Source organism: Pan paniscus, chromosome 19, assembly GCF_029289425.2.
Source record: "Pan paniscus chromosome 19, NHGRI_mPanPan1-v2.0_pri, whole genome shotgun sequence".
NCBI lineage: Eukaryota > Metazoa > Chordata > Mammalia > Primates > Hominidae > Pan > Pan paniscus.
In genome coordinates this window covers 61,705,521-61,723,233 of record NC_073268.2, presented here as the reverse complement: position 1 = coordinate 61,723,233, position 17,713 = coordinate 61,705,521, and the positions used below count along the sequence as shown (strand labels likewise).

Below are 17,713 nucleotides of genomic sequence, written 5' to 3'. Positions count from 1 at the left end.
CAACGAGGCCCATGGAGGAGAGTTCTGGCGGGCTCTCCACTTAAGTACACCTACCTGCTCTCACCTTCAATTTGCCTTTAATGCCTCTCCACTTGATGTTTATGGCTAGCCACTTTTAGGATCTGAGCCATCAAGATGATGGATGAAATTGGGTTTGGAACAAGAAGGCAGGGCTATTTTGACCCAGGACACATTTCCAGCATGCTGTGAGGAACTCTCAGCATCAAATAACGTCTGGGTGGAAGAAGTTTTGGGAAAGAAGTCTAGCTGTAGATCACACAATGCTTCTAAATGGGAGAAAATGTCCAGCTCCATCCATGGCTTAGATTCTTTGGGAAGTAGGATAACTGGCTATTCCATTTTAGGCAAGGCTGCCTGGCCAGAAACCCATGTCTTACCATTTCGAGTACATTATGGTTGGCTTACAAATCCTAGCTTCATAGAGAACTTTTTCTTCTTTTAGCTACTGTCTTCCTAAAATAAAAGTCTCTGTGCAAAGCAATGGAAGAAACCTCATATTGTTTTTTGGGGTTGTCATTTTATGTAACTTACAATAATGACTACGGCTCGTCTTATACAAGATGTAAAGGATTTGGGGGAGGGAATCCAGTGTGCATTTAGGGGAAGATGGTGATGTAGATAGCATATTTCAGGAGGCTGGGAAGTGTCGAGTGCTTAAATATATGCTTCTTAAATTTAATGGGCATACAAATTACCTGGTGGTATTATTAAAATGTAACCTCTAATTCAGTAGTTTTGGGATGGGTCCATGGACAGCACTTTGGTTAGTTCCCCTTGGGACTCCCCTTTCCCCTCAGAGAAGTGTAGAGGGTTGGGGTATTGGGCTTAAGAGGAGTTCCAGACTGTAACCATAGCTCTAGGTAACTCCCTTCTGGAAGTGATGTGTTAGCGACTGGAGGAGAAAGGGATCCCTGGGATCCTTTTCAGCTTTACTATTCCGATTTGGGGTTCTGAGATTCCAACAAAGTGGACTTTTGGGAGTCACAGACCTCCATGGGAATGATGAAAGCTGTGTACCTTCTTTCCGCACAAATGCAGGCCCACCTTTAATTCTGCAAACCACTTTAGGCCCCGCGGGCCCGCAGCCCCGGTCCAACACAGCTGTCTGCTTCACAGGTCGCGCACCCGGAGCCGGGCGGTTCTGCAGCTCAGCATCTGGCGCGGGCTGCGCGTCGGGCTCGGGCGGGGGCGTGTTAGGAGGCGTGTCCGGGGCGTGTCGGAGGCGGGGCCAAGGCGGGGGCAAGCCTCGCCCCTCGGCCGTGCGAGAGGCCGAGCTTGCTGCATTGCAGCCGCCGCGGCGCCGCTCGGCTCTTCACTCCCAACAATGGCGGCTCCGAGCCCGAGCGGCGGCGGCGGCTCCGGGGGCGGCAGCGGCAGCGGCACCCCCGGCCCCGTAGGGTCCCCGGCGCCAGGCCACCCGGCCGTCAGCAGCATGCAGGGTAAGGAACGCGGCCGCGCCGAGACCCCAGCCCCCTAGCGCGGCAACCCGCGTCGTCGCGGCCTGCCCCAGCGGACGCCCCCGGACCCGGCTGAGGAAGCCACGGCAGCCGCCGGCTTCTCCCTCTCTCCCTCCCCGGCTTCCCGCCCCGCTCCCGGCCGCCTCCGGCCCGGCTTGGATCCGAGCTCCGGGCCGCATAGGCCCCGGCCGCGGCCTCTGCCTGCGCTTGGCCCCTGGGCCCTACCGGGCTCTCAGCCGGCCCGCAGGGCCCACCTGGTCCGGGACCGCCCCCGCGGCCGTCCCCATCGCCCCCGCCGCTTACCTGGCGCCCGCCCGGCCCCCGTTTCCGGGAACGCGCCGGCTCGGGGCTGCGGCTGAGCGGGAGGGGCGTCGGGCCTGCCTCCTGGTCCCTGACGCCGCTCAGGTAGGCGGCGAAGACAGCGGCCCCGGCCGGCGCCCCTCGGCCCCGCCGCCGCAGTGGGCCCCGCTCAGGGCCATCTTGGCTGTCGCCGGGCACAGCTGGAGCCGGACCACCGAGCTGACCTCGGGCTACAGGGGCCTCTTGGAACCTGCGTTTTCAAACTTTTGCAGGGTTTCTGTGCGCTGGAAGGGATGGGGGTGGGGGGCGGGTTGCCCAGGCCTGTGCCACCTGTAAGGTAGGTAGGCTGCCACTGGCCTGGGAGAGGCATTTTGTTCCAGGCCAGGGATTTCTGTGTTAGCATTGCGTGCAGGAAGAAAAAAAAAAAAAAAAAAAGAAGACTTAATTTGGTTTAAATGGAGAGATACAGGAAATAGACAGGGGTCAAAGTGATACTGTAGTGTCTGGACGTTTGAGGCAGCTCTGCTAATTAATGACTTTCCTCACTGGGAATGCCTGTTAGCTCTGTATGGCTTTTGACAGGGGGTGTTGTGAAAATACCAGGCCAGGCCCGAGCCTGTTAGGGACCATTTCCTTAAATTTACTGGGGAATTTTGAGTAGTAATGCTATTTTTAAAACAGGGAATCTCAGAACTCTCTTGACAACTTTAGCAAACTGCTTGTGTTGAATTATTAACAGAATAAGGGTTGGGGTACCCTTGGTAGTCAGTGTGACCATGGTTACTTTTTGATTCCATTCTTCTTAAAGGGCTTCTAGCATTTAGTTAGGTTCAACAGACATTTATTGAATGTTTCATGTTTATAGAGCATGCCATAATTCAGGAAGAAGAGACAGGATTTTATTTATCTTTACATCCCTGTCACCCTCCCCATGAAATAATTTTAATATACATAAAAACCAGTGATAGATATATAGACAGGATGATGTCAGAGCTTAGAGGACACTTTCTGGGCAGGCCCTAAGATAATTCATTCAAATTGAATTAGTTATTGGATGCCCACTGTGTTGCACAGCACATTATACTGATGAAGTATAAGATTGACTTCCTGACTGTACAGCTTTACAATTTAGGTGGTGGTGGTTGGGGCGAAATGAAATGGCAAAATGACAATTTAGGATTGTATTTCTTGTTCCAGATGGGTGACTTACAAAGCTTATAAAAACAAGGTGATTTGTTTGTTTGTTTTATTGGTGGGGAGGCTGACAGTTTGAAATAGCTGGATACATTTTTTTTTTTTGGTTCAAAAAATATTTATTGAGCATCTGCATAAAACGCTCATGCTGAGTTTATAGAGAATTGAACATCTCTAACTGTCCTCATGGAGGTTACCCCCTGTGAAGATGGGGGAGGGAAGGCTATTTAGCTAAACATGAAAAATTACTAGTTGGAAAAGTAATAAAGGTAACAAGCTGGGTTTTGTGATGGAAGATAATAGAGGGCAGTCCGCTTGATAAGATGGTCAGAGAAGGCTTGTCTGGAAAGCTAACCCTCTTTTACCTGAAGACGGTTCTAGGCAGAGGAACAGTGTGTATGAAGGTTCCAAAGCAGGGAAGAGCTTGGAGTGTTCTAGGAACTCCTAAGGCAGTGGTTAGGACTTTTTCTGATGCTGTCCGTTCTCCTCAGCCCTTGTATGTTGATACCCAGTTAACTAAACTTTCTAATAAGCAGAACCCATTTTAGAAGGAAAAAAGACCTAAGACCTCTCTATGAATTATTGCCGAATTTTCTTTTTTATCAATATTGTGTCTAGTCTTGATTGATTCAGGAATGTGTTATATCTTGTTCTTGAAACTTTTTTCATTAGTCAGAATGAAGTGCTTGATATTCTCAGGATGTTGTCTAGAACAGTCTGTTATAAAGCTTGAACTTAAGCAGCAATTTAGGATCTTTCTTTTTGGTTTGTTTTGTTCTGTATCTTAATTGTGAGGCCCTTGAAGAGGAAATCTTATAAGAACCCAAAAAGAAAGATTCCCATCCAATTGTATGGGAGTCACACCTCCCATACTGTACTTCATCTGCCAACGGTCTTCTTTTGCTTTAGATCAGACTTCACAGAGTGGGCCTTAGAAGATGTTTGATGTACTTCCATTCCTTCTCCCCCAATCTAATTATACTTGCCACTCAAAAAACTTCCTTTCTGGGAGTTGTTAATGACCATGCTCTCTGAAACAGCAGGATTCAGTTGTAGAACATAAGGAATGTTTCATGCAGTAGACATTGGACATCCTCTTATGTGGTAAGCACTGTGGTGGGCACTGGATAACCTTGAATACTTTTTCATGGCTTCATGTTTATGGCCCAAGAGTGGTCCAGGCTGGCCAATATTGTTTTCTTAATATACTGCTTAAGAACCAGAGCTCTGGAGTTCTGGGTTTGAATCTCTTGGCCAGGATTTAGATATGCGTTTTGTGACCAGGGGCAATGAACTTGGCCTTTTGAAGCCTCAGTTTCTCACTTGGAAAGTAGGAATAACGCTTACTTCCCCGGTGGCTTTGAGAATGCATGTAAGCCTGGGACCTGACATGTAGTAAGGATGCAATACACTATTAGCCATCATTGTTAGTAGCGACAATATTGTTATGGTCTCATTAATGGTCCCTTTTACTATTGGTAAATGAGTCCCTAACCTCTCATTATTTACCACACAATTTCTTTGGTTCATATTACTAGGTCCCACTGTTCTCTCTAACCTGTTGATTTCCCCACTTTTCATTATTGAGCAGTCCTTTCAGAGTATCCTAGATGAGATTTTATTCTACTTCAAACTCCGGATCTGTTTTTTTCTGGATCTGAGGACTCTCAAATGAATTACAATGTGAACGATATGAAACAGAAGTCTAGCTATCAATTTGCTTTACTCATTTTTTTCATAGGGGATGGGTAGATGGTTGGAATGGGATTTATAGTGAATTTGATTATAAGAGTAATCAACAGACGTAGCTTTGGTTGCATGTTTATGCTAACAGTTATGGCTTCTAATCTGGCCATTTTTGCCACTGTCCCTCAGATAATAGGGAATAGCTGCTAATTTTGTTATTACTCAATAGATTTGAGTGTCTTCACTCATTCTGACTCATTTTTTTTTTTCATGTTCATTCACAAACACACCCAACCTTTATACGTTGAGTAGTTCTTAGGCTTTGGTTCTTTGATGACTAAAGCTAACAAAATGTAGATCTGTTTGCCAAGTTAGGTAAGTGGTTTTATGAAAGTATATTTGGCATTAGGATGAGTTTGCATTTGAGAGAGGAAACAATACTCAAATTAACTACTCTGAGAAATGTTTTTATTCTTAATGTTTCATCAATAATTTGTTAATGTAGATAGATTTAATAGGAAAATTTCTTGCATATTAGGGCCTCATTCTGTGGAAAAGTATTATTCTTTAGTCCAAGAAATTTTAGTCAACCTAAAGTACGGAATTGACTTGCAACATTCAAGAACCTTCCTAGCCATAGCTAGGGCTTTCTCTTGTGGCAAATCGAAAGCCTCGTGACTTTAGCTGGGTTAGTGTGAATCCTGTAAAGAGAAGATCCCGTTATACCAGGTAATTAATCTTAGATATGTATAGCAAATAGTACTAGATAGTATCATGGTTGGCATGTTAGAGAATAGCATATTCTGATTAATAGAGCTTGCCAGTTGAGAATTCAACAGCTTCTATAATGAAATTGCATAGGCAGGATGATTCCTTTTCCAGTAGTAGCTGTAGCAGCTAGCGTTCCCATAGCATGTAGTAATGTTTAAGAAACAAAAGGACGTTGAAGTGTGAAGTGTAAAGAGCACTGGACTTAGACTCAGAAAACCATGGTTAAGGTAACTGCTCTGCTGTTTACAAACACTGAGATTTTAGGGAAATTACCTAACTTTTCTGAACTCTCTGTTCAGAAATTTCTCATCTGTTAAAATAGGGATAATGCCTAACCTGTAGGGCCATTGTAAGAATCACATTCTTAATGCATGTGAAAGTGCTTTGAAAATTATAGAATATCTATAAGTATATACAGATTGTTATTAGACATGATTATTTGCCTGCTGTAGCTACTAGTCACTTAAAATGTAATAGATTTCAAAGATCGCTTAGCTGAGAAATGTCAGTTTTCAACAGATGTTTTCTTAAAATGGTTAGAATAGAATCTATAATTGATTCAGAAAAACATTGAGCCATTTGTAAAATACTTGTTACAAGAAATAGTTAGAAAGTATATGTTGTAGGTGCCTCTGATTCTCTTAAAGTTCTGATTTACAGAAAACTTTGGGACCAGTCGAGTCCTTAGCTATTTACCCTTAGCTGAGCATTTTTATGTATCAGTTTAAGTAAAAAGATGATAGCTTGATTCTGCTTTAGAAAACACGCCCAGTACTTTAAAATGTAATGAAGTATATCTGTTAAGAAAAAGTCAAGAGATTTAAAATCAATGTAGTTATTTCTCCCAAAAATATTTGAATATAAAATGTATATGAAATGTCCTGCTTTTGATTTTATCTGTTTTTACTAATTAGTCTGGTTTTCGAGAACCATGGGAGACCTTTATCTTAATTTTAAAGAACTGAATTGTGCAGACAGTGAAGAGTTTCAAACCCCAGAACTGCTTGCCCTTCCCAGTGTGTTGCATAACATTTCTTTTACTGTTTAACATAACCTCATACAAGTTCACCTCAGCAAATTAGTCCCCCCTCAAAGCTCAGACTGCGTTTCTTCTTATGTTCCCTTAAAAATTAGAGCAACCCTAGTATTGAAGTAAAAAAGTGGAAAAACATCTCACCTCACTTTTAGAATACATATTTTCTCACATTTTCCTTTAAAATACCTTACTAGCCTGAATGTGTGCTGAAACTTGTTTAAGATGGGATATTAGTTAACCCTGTATTTTGAGTCGTTTTCTTTTTTCGTAAATTTTTCTTCTTTCACTAATTTGAGAAGCTGGATTGATGTGAGCCCATAGAGTTTCCTTATTTTTAGGGGTCTGGATATCATAATCCTAACTCCATTCTACATAATCCAGGTCAGTCTCCTTTGTAGTCTGTGGGAAATGCAGATGGCTCCAATGATACAACCTGAGAAACTTTAATTGAGGCTTAAAAAAGAAAGGGAAAGTAACAGTTAACAACTTTTTTCACTGTTCCTACCTAATTTGATGCTCACAACCACCCTTTAAAGGTAAGTGGACATAGTCCCCTTCATAGATGAGGGGGTAGACGTTTATTTGTTCCGGAAGAGGTAGGTTTTAACCACCTGGGTGACTGGTAGCCTTTGCTCCTCTTACTATTCTACTGCATGGTTCTCTGAGCCTCTTTAAGGCATTTCGGCCATTCAGGTCTGAAGGAAGCATCTTTGCCAGAAGTGATGCAGATTCAGGAACAGAGGAGAGAGATTATTTTAGGTTTCAGTCAGGGGGCGGAAGCTCCAAGCAACCAGCCACCTTTTGAGATGATTTTGGAGCCTTGGTGCTCCAAGAATGGTGCACTTTATGTTACAATGTTCTAAACTTGCTGGAGGGTTTACAGTGGCATTTTGAATCTGGAGACATTTCGATTGGGAATCTCCAAGTAAGTAGAAGACTTTAATTAGAGGAAACCAGTGCAGATTTGAAAGGTAATATAATCCTTTTAACACTATATATAAAAGGAACTCATTTGTCATAAAATTTAACAAATGTTGTCGTTCTGGCTAAATTTGTAATCTGGGCAAATTACTATTTTTGCTAGTGGATGTGGGTTAGCTTCTAGCTGTTTCCTCCCAACTCTAGAAAATCTTCAGGTGTCTCTTCACGCTCAGTAAGGTTGGGAGTTTAATGTGTACTTACATTAATAGAAAGTATTCAAGTCGTAAGATTGGCCTTGCTTGTAGCTACACAGTGAAAGGGAGATGATTAGCCAGTAGTTTACACAACTCAAGGTGGGCCTTTTGAATGAAGAAAACAATTACATTGTATGCAGCTTGGTTCTTTAAGAACAACACATTATTCTCCACCACGGAGAAAGAGGATTAAAATGGACATCACAGCAGCTTTTTCGAGCTATATTGTATTTCATTTTACCCAAAATTGCTCAAACATTGAAAAACGAGGAATCAAGAAAAGTGTTGCCAGACATATATATCTGAACATACACACACACACACACACACACACACAGACACAGACACCAAATTGTTCAAACATTTAAAAAAAGAGGAATCAAGCAAAGTGTTACCAGACATATATATCTGAGATATATATATGTCAGATGTATATATATCTGACATGCCTATGTCTATTTATTGCCTGGCTTTGCTAAAGAAATCGGTGACATTAAGGAGCTCCCCTGATGATTTTGGCAGTTTCCCTGGGATCTGGTTATGTGCCTGTCATGGGGAAGCATCCATCTTTTTGGGGTTGTTAGAGTCCTCAGGATACCAGGCTGTGCCTAGGAAGGGTTGTGGCAGAGGTGTAGAGGGTGGGGTGTGGATCTCCAGGGCTGTTTGGAGTCCTTCCCTTTTAATTCTCTCAAGGTGACTGTGAATGAAAGGAGAAAGACTGGTTTTGTGTAGGTTAAGCTGGTCTGGTGAGCACCAGAAAGATAGGGAAGGTGCCATAATCGTTGCTCCCATGAGAGAGAGAACAGGAATAATAGTGCCTGTGATAATAATAACCTGCTTTAGTCCAGGCTTTTGGTTGGACATTTTAGATATATTTTCCCATTTAATCATCACAAAGCTCTTTTGGGTATTATTTTATTTTTCACAAATGAGGAAATTGAGGCTCATAGACGTTAGATACTTGCCTGAAGGAACATAATTGTAAGTTACTGTCTCAGTGTACTGTGCTTCATTAAACAGGCTTGAGAAGGTAATGTGGCATTTAGTTTTGTGGCCAAAGAATAAATAAGGTGGTCATTGCCCAAAGAGAGAAAAAGAGCTGGCATTATGAGGACACTTGAATTTAAAAAGTGTGGAAGGGATTTGATGAGTATTTTATCAACTCCTGACTGGTGGATGATTCTAACAACCTGGAATTGCTAACTTAGGGTGGCTCCCTTTTGATAGTTTCAGAAAGTTGACGTAAGGAAATCTGAAAGAAATAAACCATCAGGAAATAAATCTTGGGGAACTTGCTCTGAGTACAATGAAAATACAAATTTAGGGTAGGATTAGATAACGCCTTACATGTTAGAGCCATAATGATATACTATGGGTAGCTGCGGTTTAAGGCACATGCCAGAATTTTGAAGTTGGAAGTTTGAAGGTGTCAGACAAATAGACCCTTCATGCTTGTGACAGAGGAAAGACTTTGTAGCACGGTCTTATGGGCATGACCCAGTAAGGCAGCTCTGATTTTCTTTACATTAGTGTGGGTTCATATTGTAGTTCATAATGCACTTTCAGCAGTGCAAAAATCCAGAATGTCCAGGGAATCAGAAGCAACTACTGAGGAGATAGGAAACCACTTATGTCCGGCCCCACACCCTCTCTGATTTATATTATCAACCTAGAGGAATGGGAATGGAGATAACTGCAAAACCTCGTAATGGCCATTACACAAGCAAAATTAGATTTAGGCACACTGTTTTCAAACCCTTAAGATAATATTCTTTATTTAAAAATGACAAAACTAGGACTCAAGTGAAATGATTTCAGTTTCACAGTTGGAACTAGAACTCTGGTCTCCTAACACACTTCATTTTGTTTTTTACTTTATCAAATACTATTTGCTTTTTGTTTTTACAAACACTTACACATCCTAAACAGCCGCTTACCTCACTGTATTTGGTAAGAACAGTAAATTGTAGGTTTCAAGTTATGGCCACATAAAAGATCTTAAAATTGAGGTAAGAGGGTGAGAATGAGGGGCAAATATGGGAATGAGGGTAGGAGATACGTAGAGAGAAAAAGGAGGAGGAAAAACCCTCATGTAGCTTTATTTCTTTTATAGGCTTACTAGCATTCTGTCCTATGCATTTTGATATTGATTCATCAGTGTCAAGAATTAAGAATTTAAATTCTTAAATAAATATTATTCTTGATATTTATTCTAAGATGTAATTAAACTTGCCTGGGGCCAGGAAAAATGAAAAAGACTCAAATTTACCCCTACTTGTAATGGGGAAAATATAAATGGAGGATCATGTCAAATTAAGCCCCAGGGTACAGATAGTTCACCCAGATATAAAAAAGTGAGGCACACACGACTTAAAATGTAACCAGTTAACTATCAACAGGTTCAACGGATTATCTAGTACCTCCAGAGACAGGACTTAAAGTAAGTGAATAGGAAGTCAGAATTTCGGAGACAAGGGAGACTTCAAAAATTGAACATATTGGCCAGGTGAGATGGCTCATGCCTATAATCCCATAACTTTGGGAGGCTGAGGCAGGAGGATTGTTTGAGACTAGCCTGGGCAACATGTTGGGACTCCATCTCTACAAAAACAAAAAACAAAAAACTCCAAAACTTAGCCAGACATAGTGGCTTGCATCTGCTGAGATGAGAGGATTGCTTGAGCCCAGGAGTTTGAGGCTGCAGTGAGCTATGATCATGCCACTGCACTCCAGCATGAGCGACAGCAAGACCCTGTCTCTAAAAAAAAAAAGAAAAAAGAAAAATTGAACATATGTGAGTGAATACTAGCGAATATTATATCATAACTAAGAACTTGCATTTTGTAAAGTTGAGGATATTGGAAGTTTTCCTCACTTTTCCTTCCCACCATCTTTCTCTTGTGCAAGACTGTTGCTTGTCCCCTTTGCCCATCCTTACCCTTTGAGTATGAGCTAGTGGAGCTATTTGGTACTTTCCCAAATCTGCACTATAAGCACTAACTTTCTGACTTTTGCAGGTCTTAAAGATTTAGACAGACTAACTAAAAACGCTTCTTCCCTAATTTAATTGATAATGTTAAGAAAGTTACAGAATTGCTAAAGAAAAGGTGAGCCAGTGTGTTCCAGTTAATTTAGACCTTGCTTGTCAGTGGACTCTGGGCGAGTTACCAAGTATTTTCTTAGTGAGAAATAATGTGGAGAGATGGATGTTTGGATGAGACCCCAGAATTCGTTCACCTGGTCACTTCATAATTAGATACAAAGAACAAGTCTATACTTATGCTTTGAAGATTTTAATCCCCTTCCCACCTCCTTTGTAGCTACTTATATAGATTCTGTACTGGTGACAGAATTTCAGGTTTTGAGAATTTTTTAACACTTAAACTGGCGCTTAGCTTTTAATGTGTTAGAGCAATCATTGGCGACATTCTGTCATTCTCAGTCACATATACCTTAAAATTTTTAATATATTATACACTTATTAAGCAATGTAACTTTTTTTTACACAACCTTACATATAGATCCAACTGATTTCTTTTTCATATACCTTACAAATTTGTTTTCTTGCTCTTTCGCCATCCATATTACTATTTTGTTCACCTCTTCTCTCTCCTTTTCACCTCTTTCTTTTTGCTACCTAGTAACAGTCAATCAGGGTATTTTGCTTTAAAGTTGTTTGTTTCCCAGCCTCCTCTCCAGTTGTAGTAGAAGGTGAGTTTTACCTTCCCTTTTCCAGTGGGATGCGGGGAAGACTTGCCTGCTACTTCCAGAGAACCCTTTTCTTCCTGAATGTAGTCAGCTCATTTTGCGTGGTAGGAGGCCAGTGGCTTTTAGTTGCTTAGGCTTATAAGACCCATGCATCTCTGTTTTTCTTTCTGAATTCTGTTCCCACTGCACATTTGGTGGGGTAGCATATTGACCTTCAGTGGTAGAGAGACCAGGGTCAGACCTTCTAGGTTTGCCCTAGTACTTCTTTCCCATGAAGTCTCCATTCTCACTTCTTCCTGCATTGTCATTTCTATGATAAGGTAGTCAGCAGTGGATTACTTCGGTGGTGCACCAAAGACACTTTTCATGTCAAAGTAGCTACATTAGCATTTTTCAGTTTTTGTACTTTATAGATGGCATCTTCTTAGAATCCTAAGAATTTTGATAACTGGATAGGAAAAACTACTTAACTATCCTTTCTTCAGTCCTGGCTCTTTTTTCTGCGTGTTTTGATTGAATTTGTTTAAACACAAAGTTATTGTAAGCTTACTTCCTTCATTTTGTTCCCCAAAACACAAGCGTAGATAGACCACTAACAAAACCAGATATCCATCCACTCACTAAACTAGGGGTGAAAGAATATTTTGTGAAGGCTTTTGTTTTAATTGGCTTACTTTACTGGATGCATCTTATTAAAAATTATATCTGGATACAGTGTATACATAAGGTGTAACCAGATCCAACTGGATTTGAAAATGTGTTTAGGTTTCTAAGGGGAATTCACAGGTTTTCTTCTTGTAACTTCTAAAGTACTCGGCTTTCTCATTCCTAGGGACACTATCTTATTTTTTCAGGCCTATTTTAGAAGAATTTCAGCCCCTCTTCAGCAGTTCATTGTCTTATTGTTTGAAGTTAGCTAATTTACTAGGAAATGTTTTATGTGTGTGTAAGTTTCACAATTTATGAACTGCTAAAACTTTTGCATCATAGATGGTAATTAATCATGGGTAACTCTAAATCAGTAATTTAAGTTAGTTAAGTAACTCATTCTGTATTTGTAGGTTGAACACATTGAAAAAATGGACAGAACTATCTTAAAGGTTACTGTTAACTTCTAAGGGCTTGTAGTTCTTTTTATTAAATATATATGAAAAATAAAGATTAAGACTGCAACGCAATATAAACTTGATTTCAGTTTCATGTAATGTATTACGTCTACATCTGACAGAGCTAAGTTTTTAAAGAAAGCTCATGTGTTATTGTTGTCTCTGGTGGGGGTAATGTGATTTGACCTGTTCTTGAATTCGTTTTATTCAAAATTTAATATAAAAATGCAATGTCATGTTCCAATTTTGGTTTGTTTGATTTACAGTAAATGAACTGGAACTTATCTTTTTTACTTTAGGCTTTCAGATAAACTTCTGTGAAAAGGCACAAAGTAAGCTACAAATTTTATGATATTATGCTATTTATTTTTTTCATATCCATCTTGGTATTGGGAATGTGTCCACTATTGTTTCAGCTAACCAGCCATGGCAATTTTACATTCAAAGAGCTTCCATTTTTCATTCTTCTTCCAAATATTAAAAAAATTATATTCTTGATTGTAAATTGTACTTTTTTCACTTGAAATTGAAATAGCAAAATATGTATAGGTATTTAGATGTATATAATATGGAAATACGTATTTAGGTATAGAAAAGTATATATAGGTATTCAGACTTAACCCTAATTTAAATTACAAATAGAAGAGAATTCACTTTTAAGATCGTGGTGCAGAAAGTATAGAGTTATATTCAGACATCTTATGCTTTAAGATTGAATTATTATAAACCATACATTGAATATATTTTTAATTTTTTTCTTTAAAACAAAACAGTGTTTTTCTTCTGCCTCCCTCACCATCCTTATTCTGTATTAGGACACTAGTCTTCATATAATACAAAACAGACTTTCTATATCAAAAAAAAAAGTTATAAACCTTGTATTTTATTTATTGAGACAGGGTCCCACTCTGTTGTCCAGGCTGGAGTGCAGCGGTGCAATCATAGTTCACTGCAGCCTTGACCTCCCTCAAGCGATCCTCCTGTCTCAGCCTCCTGAGTAACTGGGACTACAGGTGCATGCCACCATGCCTGACTCACTTTAAACTTTTTTTGTAGAGACAGGGTCTCGCTTTGTTGCCTAGGCTAGTCTCAAACTCCTGGGCTCAAGAGATCCTCCTTTCTTGGCCTCCCAAAATGCCAAGATTACAGGTGTGAGCCACTGTACCCAGCCAAAAAAAAAATGCATTTAAGCTTAAATGTCATCTGTATCAAGTACAGTTAAAAAAATCTCATCTCAAGGAGACTACTCTCCAGTTAACATAAAAATATACCAAAATATGATATAAGTCGTTTTGTCTTCTGCTTATTTATTCATGAACTGGAGAAGAATGATGCTTTGATATGTGTCATTCTTAAGTACATTGATTCAAAGGCAAAAAAAATTAACCTGGAAAAAACATTTCTGCTATGTTTAAATTTTTTTTTGGAATGAGAATGCATAGTTTCCACTGATTGATTGTTATGACTACTTTGAAATGTAGTTAGCAAAAATTTATTTCTTGAATGGTTCACCCACAATGTAACTGTATATAAATAATAGAGATCAAGCAGTTAGACCCTAGGATAAAAGTTTTTTTAATTGGTTCATTACTGTTACGTCTCCCTTGCCTTAAATAACTGACTAAAAGTAATATATGATTTCCTGCTCATAGTGAACCTTTATATATGATGTATATCTATATGAAATGAAGTTGCAACTTCTGTTTTATTTTTTTAATTTTGACACATTCACTGTGATAATTTTTAGCTTTGACTTTTCAAAATGTCTGCTTAATATTTAGCATGACAACGTTTAGCTTTTATTTGTATTTTGACCTAAAATCTAATTAATGAAAAAAAAGGCTGTCTTCTATTTTTGTTCATTTCGGAGACAGAGTCTCACTGTGTTTCCCAAGTTGGAGCCCAGCCTCCAATTCCTGGGTTCAAGTGATCTTCCCACCTCAGCCTCCCAAGCAGCTGGGACTACAGGTATATGCCACCACACCCAGCTCATTTTAAAATTTTTTTGTAGAAATGGAATCTTGCTATGTTGCCCAGGCTGGTCTCGAACTCCTGGCTTTAAGCAGTCCCACTTCAGCCTCCCAGAGTGCTGAGATTACAGGCATGAGCTACCACACCTGGCCTGACTTTTTAAAAATTTTAAGTTGTACTCACATTATTGTTCTTTTATTTAACCTAGTTCTATTGTAGATATAAAACGAGAAACATTGATTATAGTAAAATTGTATATACAGTGTCTATAAGTAGCTTTGTATGTGGATTAAAAATGCCTTTGAATCTTCTGAATGGCTCTGTTTTTGTCATTATAGAAATGATAGGTTTGCAGTGCGGCCTGCTTTGATACATATGGAAGAATTTAACAATGGAGGCTGGGACAGGGGAACCTATTAGAACTTAATTATGTGGTGGAGGGGCATATGTATTCCCACTTTGATTATTCACCTTGATTGCCCTCACTGTCTCTTTACACTGTGGCTACTTTCTGCTGGCTTTTCACATCTCTCTTTTTATTTCTGCCTCTTCCCATTGGAAGGCTCCTCTTTATTTTCCCGTTTTGGGATTCAGCACAGTTATTTATATACATTCACGAAATCACATATTGGACACCTAGAAACCATACAGTAAGCGAGATTCTTGGTACAGAAATGAATGGAATAGGCCCCTACCATTAGCAAGCTCATAGTTTAGTGGACTAGAGTTGATCCTACATTGATTACATAAGTGTTCAACCACCGATGTTACATACTAATTGATTTTTAACTGGAACCAGGGTGAGGATGGTGCAGGAGTGGATCTGTCCTGGGCACCTTTGCTCCTGCTGTTCTCTCATGAGAGAGAATGAGCATAAAGGGTGCTGAGAGTCTCATGATAACTGCTTTCTTGATTGGACACTGTGTCTTAGGGATCCAACAATGGGCCTACCCTGCTTTGGAGTTAAGCAGATGTGTCTGTGCTGGCTCAGACCTCAGTGAAAGACTCAGGGAATGGGAGTGCACACATCAGGGAGGGGAGCTGGAGACTTGGTAGAGATGGCTAGCCCTAAATTGACAGTATTTATTTTTGTACTATCAGTACCTATATTTTAGTATAAGTTCTCAGTTGCCTACATATATTAGCACTTCTTCTAAATCTGGTCCTGTGATTTGCATGACTTAAAAAATTAGAAGTGCAAATCTGTAATGTTTGCAGACAATCTGCTGGTTTGCTCTGGAATATAGACATTAACTTTATGGTAAAAGTGGTCACACATTTCTTTAAAATTGGGCTTGGGCCGGGCACGGTGGCTCATGCCTGTAATCCCAGCACTTCGGGAGGCCACGGCGGGCAGATCACCTGAGGTTGGGAGTTCAAGACCAGCCAGACCAACATGGAGAAACCCCGCCTCTACTAAAAATACAAAATTAGCTGGGCGTGGTGGCACACGCCTGTAATCCTAGCTATTTGGGAGGCTGAGGCGGAGAATCGCTGAACCTGGGAGGCAGAGGTTGCAGTGAGCCGAGATTGTGCCATGGCACTCCAGCCTGGTCAACAAGAACAAAACTCCGTCTCAAAATAAATAAATACATAACTCCATATCAAAATAAATAAAATAAAAATAAAGGCTTGAAATCATCAAAGGACTGATTTCTCCACTGTTGGGGCACACTTATTTCTAGAATCTCCACTTTTATTCTAAGGATATTTCAGAATTATCAGATAAACTTATGTTTAATTTATTAAAAAGAATTATGTATCATACAGTAGTTGTAGGAGGGTATGGGGCAAAGAGCATGAAATTAGATATCATTCAAGTCTGATAAGTCTGGGTACTGGCTGCTTCAAATGCTTAAATCTATCACAAATAAAAAAGATTTATTGTAAGATGATTCTGATGACTAATGGAAGCTCTGAAGGATTAATTTTTTTCATTGACTTTCACATAGTTTTTGCTCTTTATATTGCTACGTCACTCTCTTTTAATCACTTTATTACAGTTGCCTGTTACAAGTCAGTGGAGTTTTATTGGAGATGTGTGTGTATGTATTTACATGCACAAATAGCGATTACATATTTAATTTGGGAAACATTTCTATAGAAATTCAATAAAAATTCACTCTGCTCCTCACAGTCTTCCTTTTATAGATTATAGTTCATGCATTTATCTATTCTTCAGTTTATTTTCTAAATATAAGTTTATTTTAGATAAAATAAACTTCAAGTTACATTTATTTAAGACCATAGTGTCATGTTTCCTTTAATACTGTTGGATCATTGAATTTTTCTGAAGTCTGAATGTAAGAACACTTTAGGGAAAAAATATTTTTCCATTTGTAAATGTAGAGTTATAAGTGTAGAGGTCCTGCCTTAGAAGGTTGATTAATTTATCCGTTATTTGAAGATAATGTTTTTGTACATGTAAAGGTATTTATATAATTTATGACCGTATCTCACTGACTTTAATGAGCTAACCTGTGAACATAGTTGTTTAGAATATGACTTACTTGCTTTATAAAACCATTTTTTCATTTTTTATTTTTTGAGGAGGGATGAGGATTTGCCTTAAAACATTTTTTTCTCACAAGCTGCCCAACTACCAAAAAAATCATTCTTCCAAAACCTCCTGATGTTGATTCCTCATGAAAAGCAGTTGAGTTGCCCAATGTGTGCCACTCATGACAGAAGCCCCCTTTTTTAGAAACACAGTTTTTAAGAAATGCTTTTATGAAGTTGAATTTACCTTAGTGTTGTCAGCATTCTAATTTTTTTTTTTTTTCAGATGAGAATCGTGACTCATTTAAAGATCTTTGGGCATAGGGATTTTCCTCAGAAAATGCCTAACCGAATTGTGTGCTAATCAGAGTGATAGTAGCTAGGCGTTTGGCAAATACTCTTCTGATAATTTATTTTTCACACAAAGGTGCTTTTAGCTCTTTATCACTATCCTCCCCCCCGCCACCTTTTTTTTGTAACTGTAGTATATTATCAGTTCATGGCCGAAGAGTTCTGGAGCTCTAAATATTTTGGGTAGTGTTAAGTTTCTGTAGCTTTGTCTTTTACGTTTTTGGTGGCGTTAAAAACTTTGTGCTTTTAAAAAATGATTTAACTTGGAAGTGTTTACATAGCAACAGGATATTTATTTAGAAGATTAGATGCTCCAGAGCTATTATTCTGGATGCTACGAATTGAAATTAGAGTACAGGTGGTGGTTTTTGGTGGCACTGCACATCAGTATATTTGGAGGAAAAAAAGGAGGCATCCTGGAGACTGATTTTATAAGTA

At 39.5% G+C, this 17,713-nt stretch overlaps 2 protein-coding genes across 4 annotated transcripts in view; one reads left to right on the top strand and one right to left on the bottom strand.

The window, feature by feature from the left end:
• The window catches only part of ZNF18 (zinc finger protein 18), a 53,154-nt gene extending 42,059 nt beyond the window's left edge, over positions 1-11,095 (bottom strand). The window contains exon 1 of the mRNA XM_063598734.1: positions 1,782-11,095. The gene's annotated coding sequence lies outside the window, so the exon portion shown is untranslated. The remainder of the gene's footprint in view (positions 1-1,781) is intronic.
• MAP2K4 (mitogen-activated protein kinase kinase 4) overlaps positions 1,260-17,713 on the top strand; it is a 125,316-nt gene continuing 108,862 nt past the window's right edge. Inside the window, exons 1-2 of one of the 3 annotated variants that reach the window (XM_034942363.3) lie at positions 1,260-1,460; positions 12,754-12,786. In XM_034942363.3, coding sequence (XP_034798254.1) covers positions 1,346-1,460; positions 12,754-12,786 — 148 coding nt within the window. In that variant the 5' untranslated portion in view covers positions 1,260-1,345. The remainder of the gene's footprint in view (positions 1,461-12,753; positions 12,787-17,713) is intronic. The other 2 variants (XM_034942364.3, XM_055101124.2) reach the window with 2 other exon arrangements.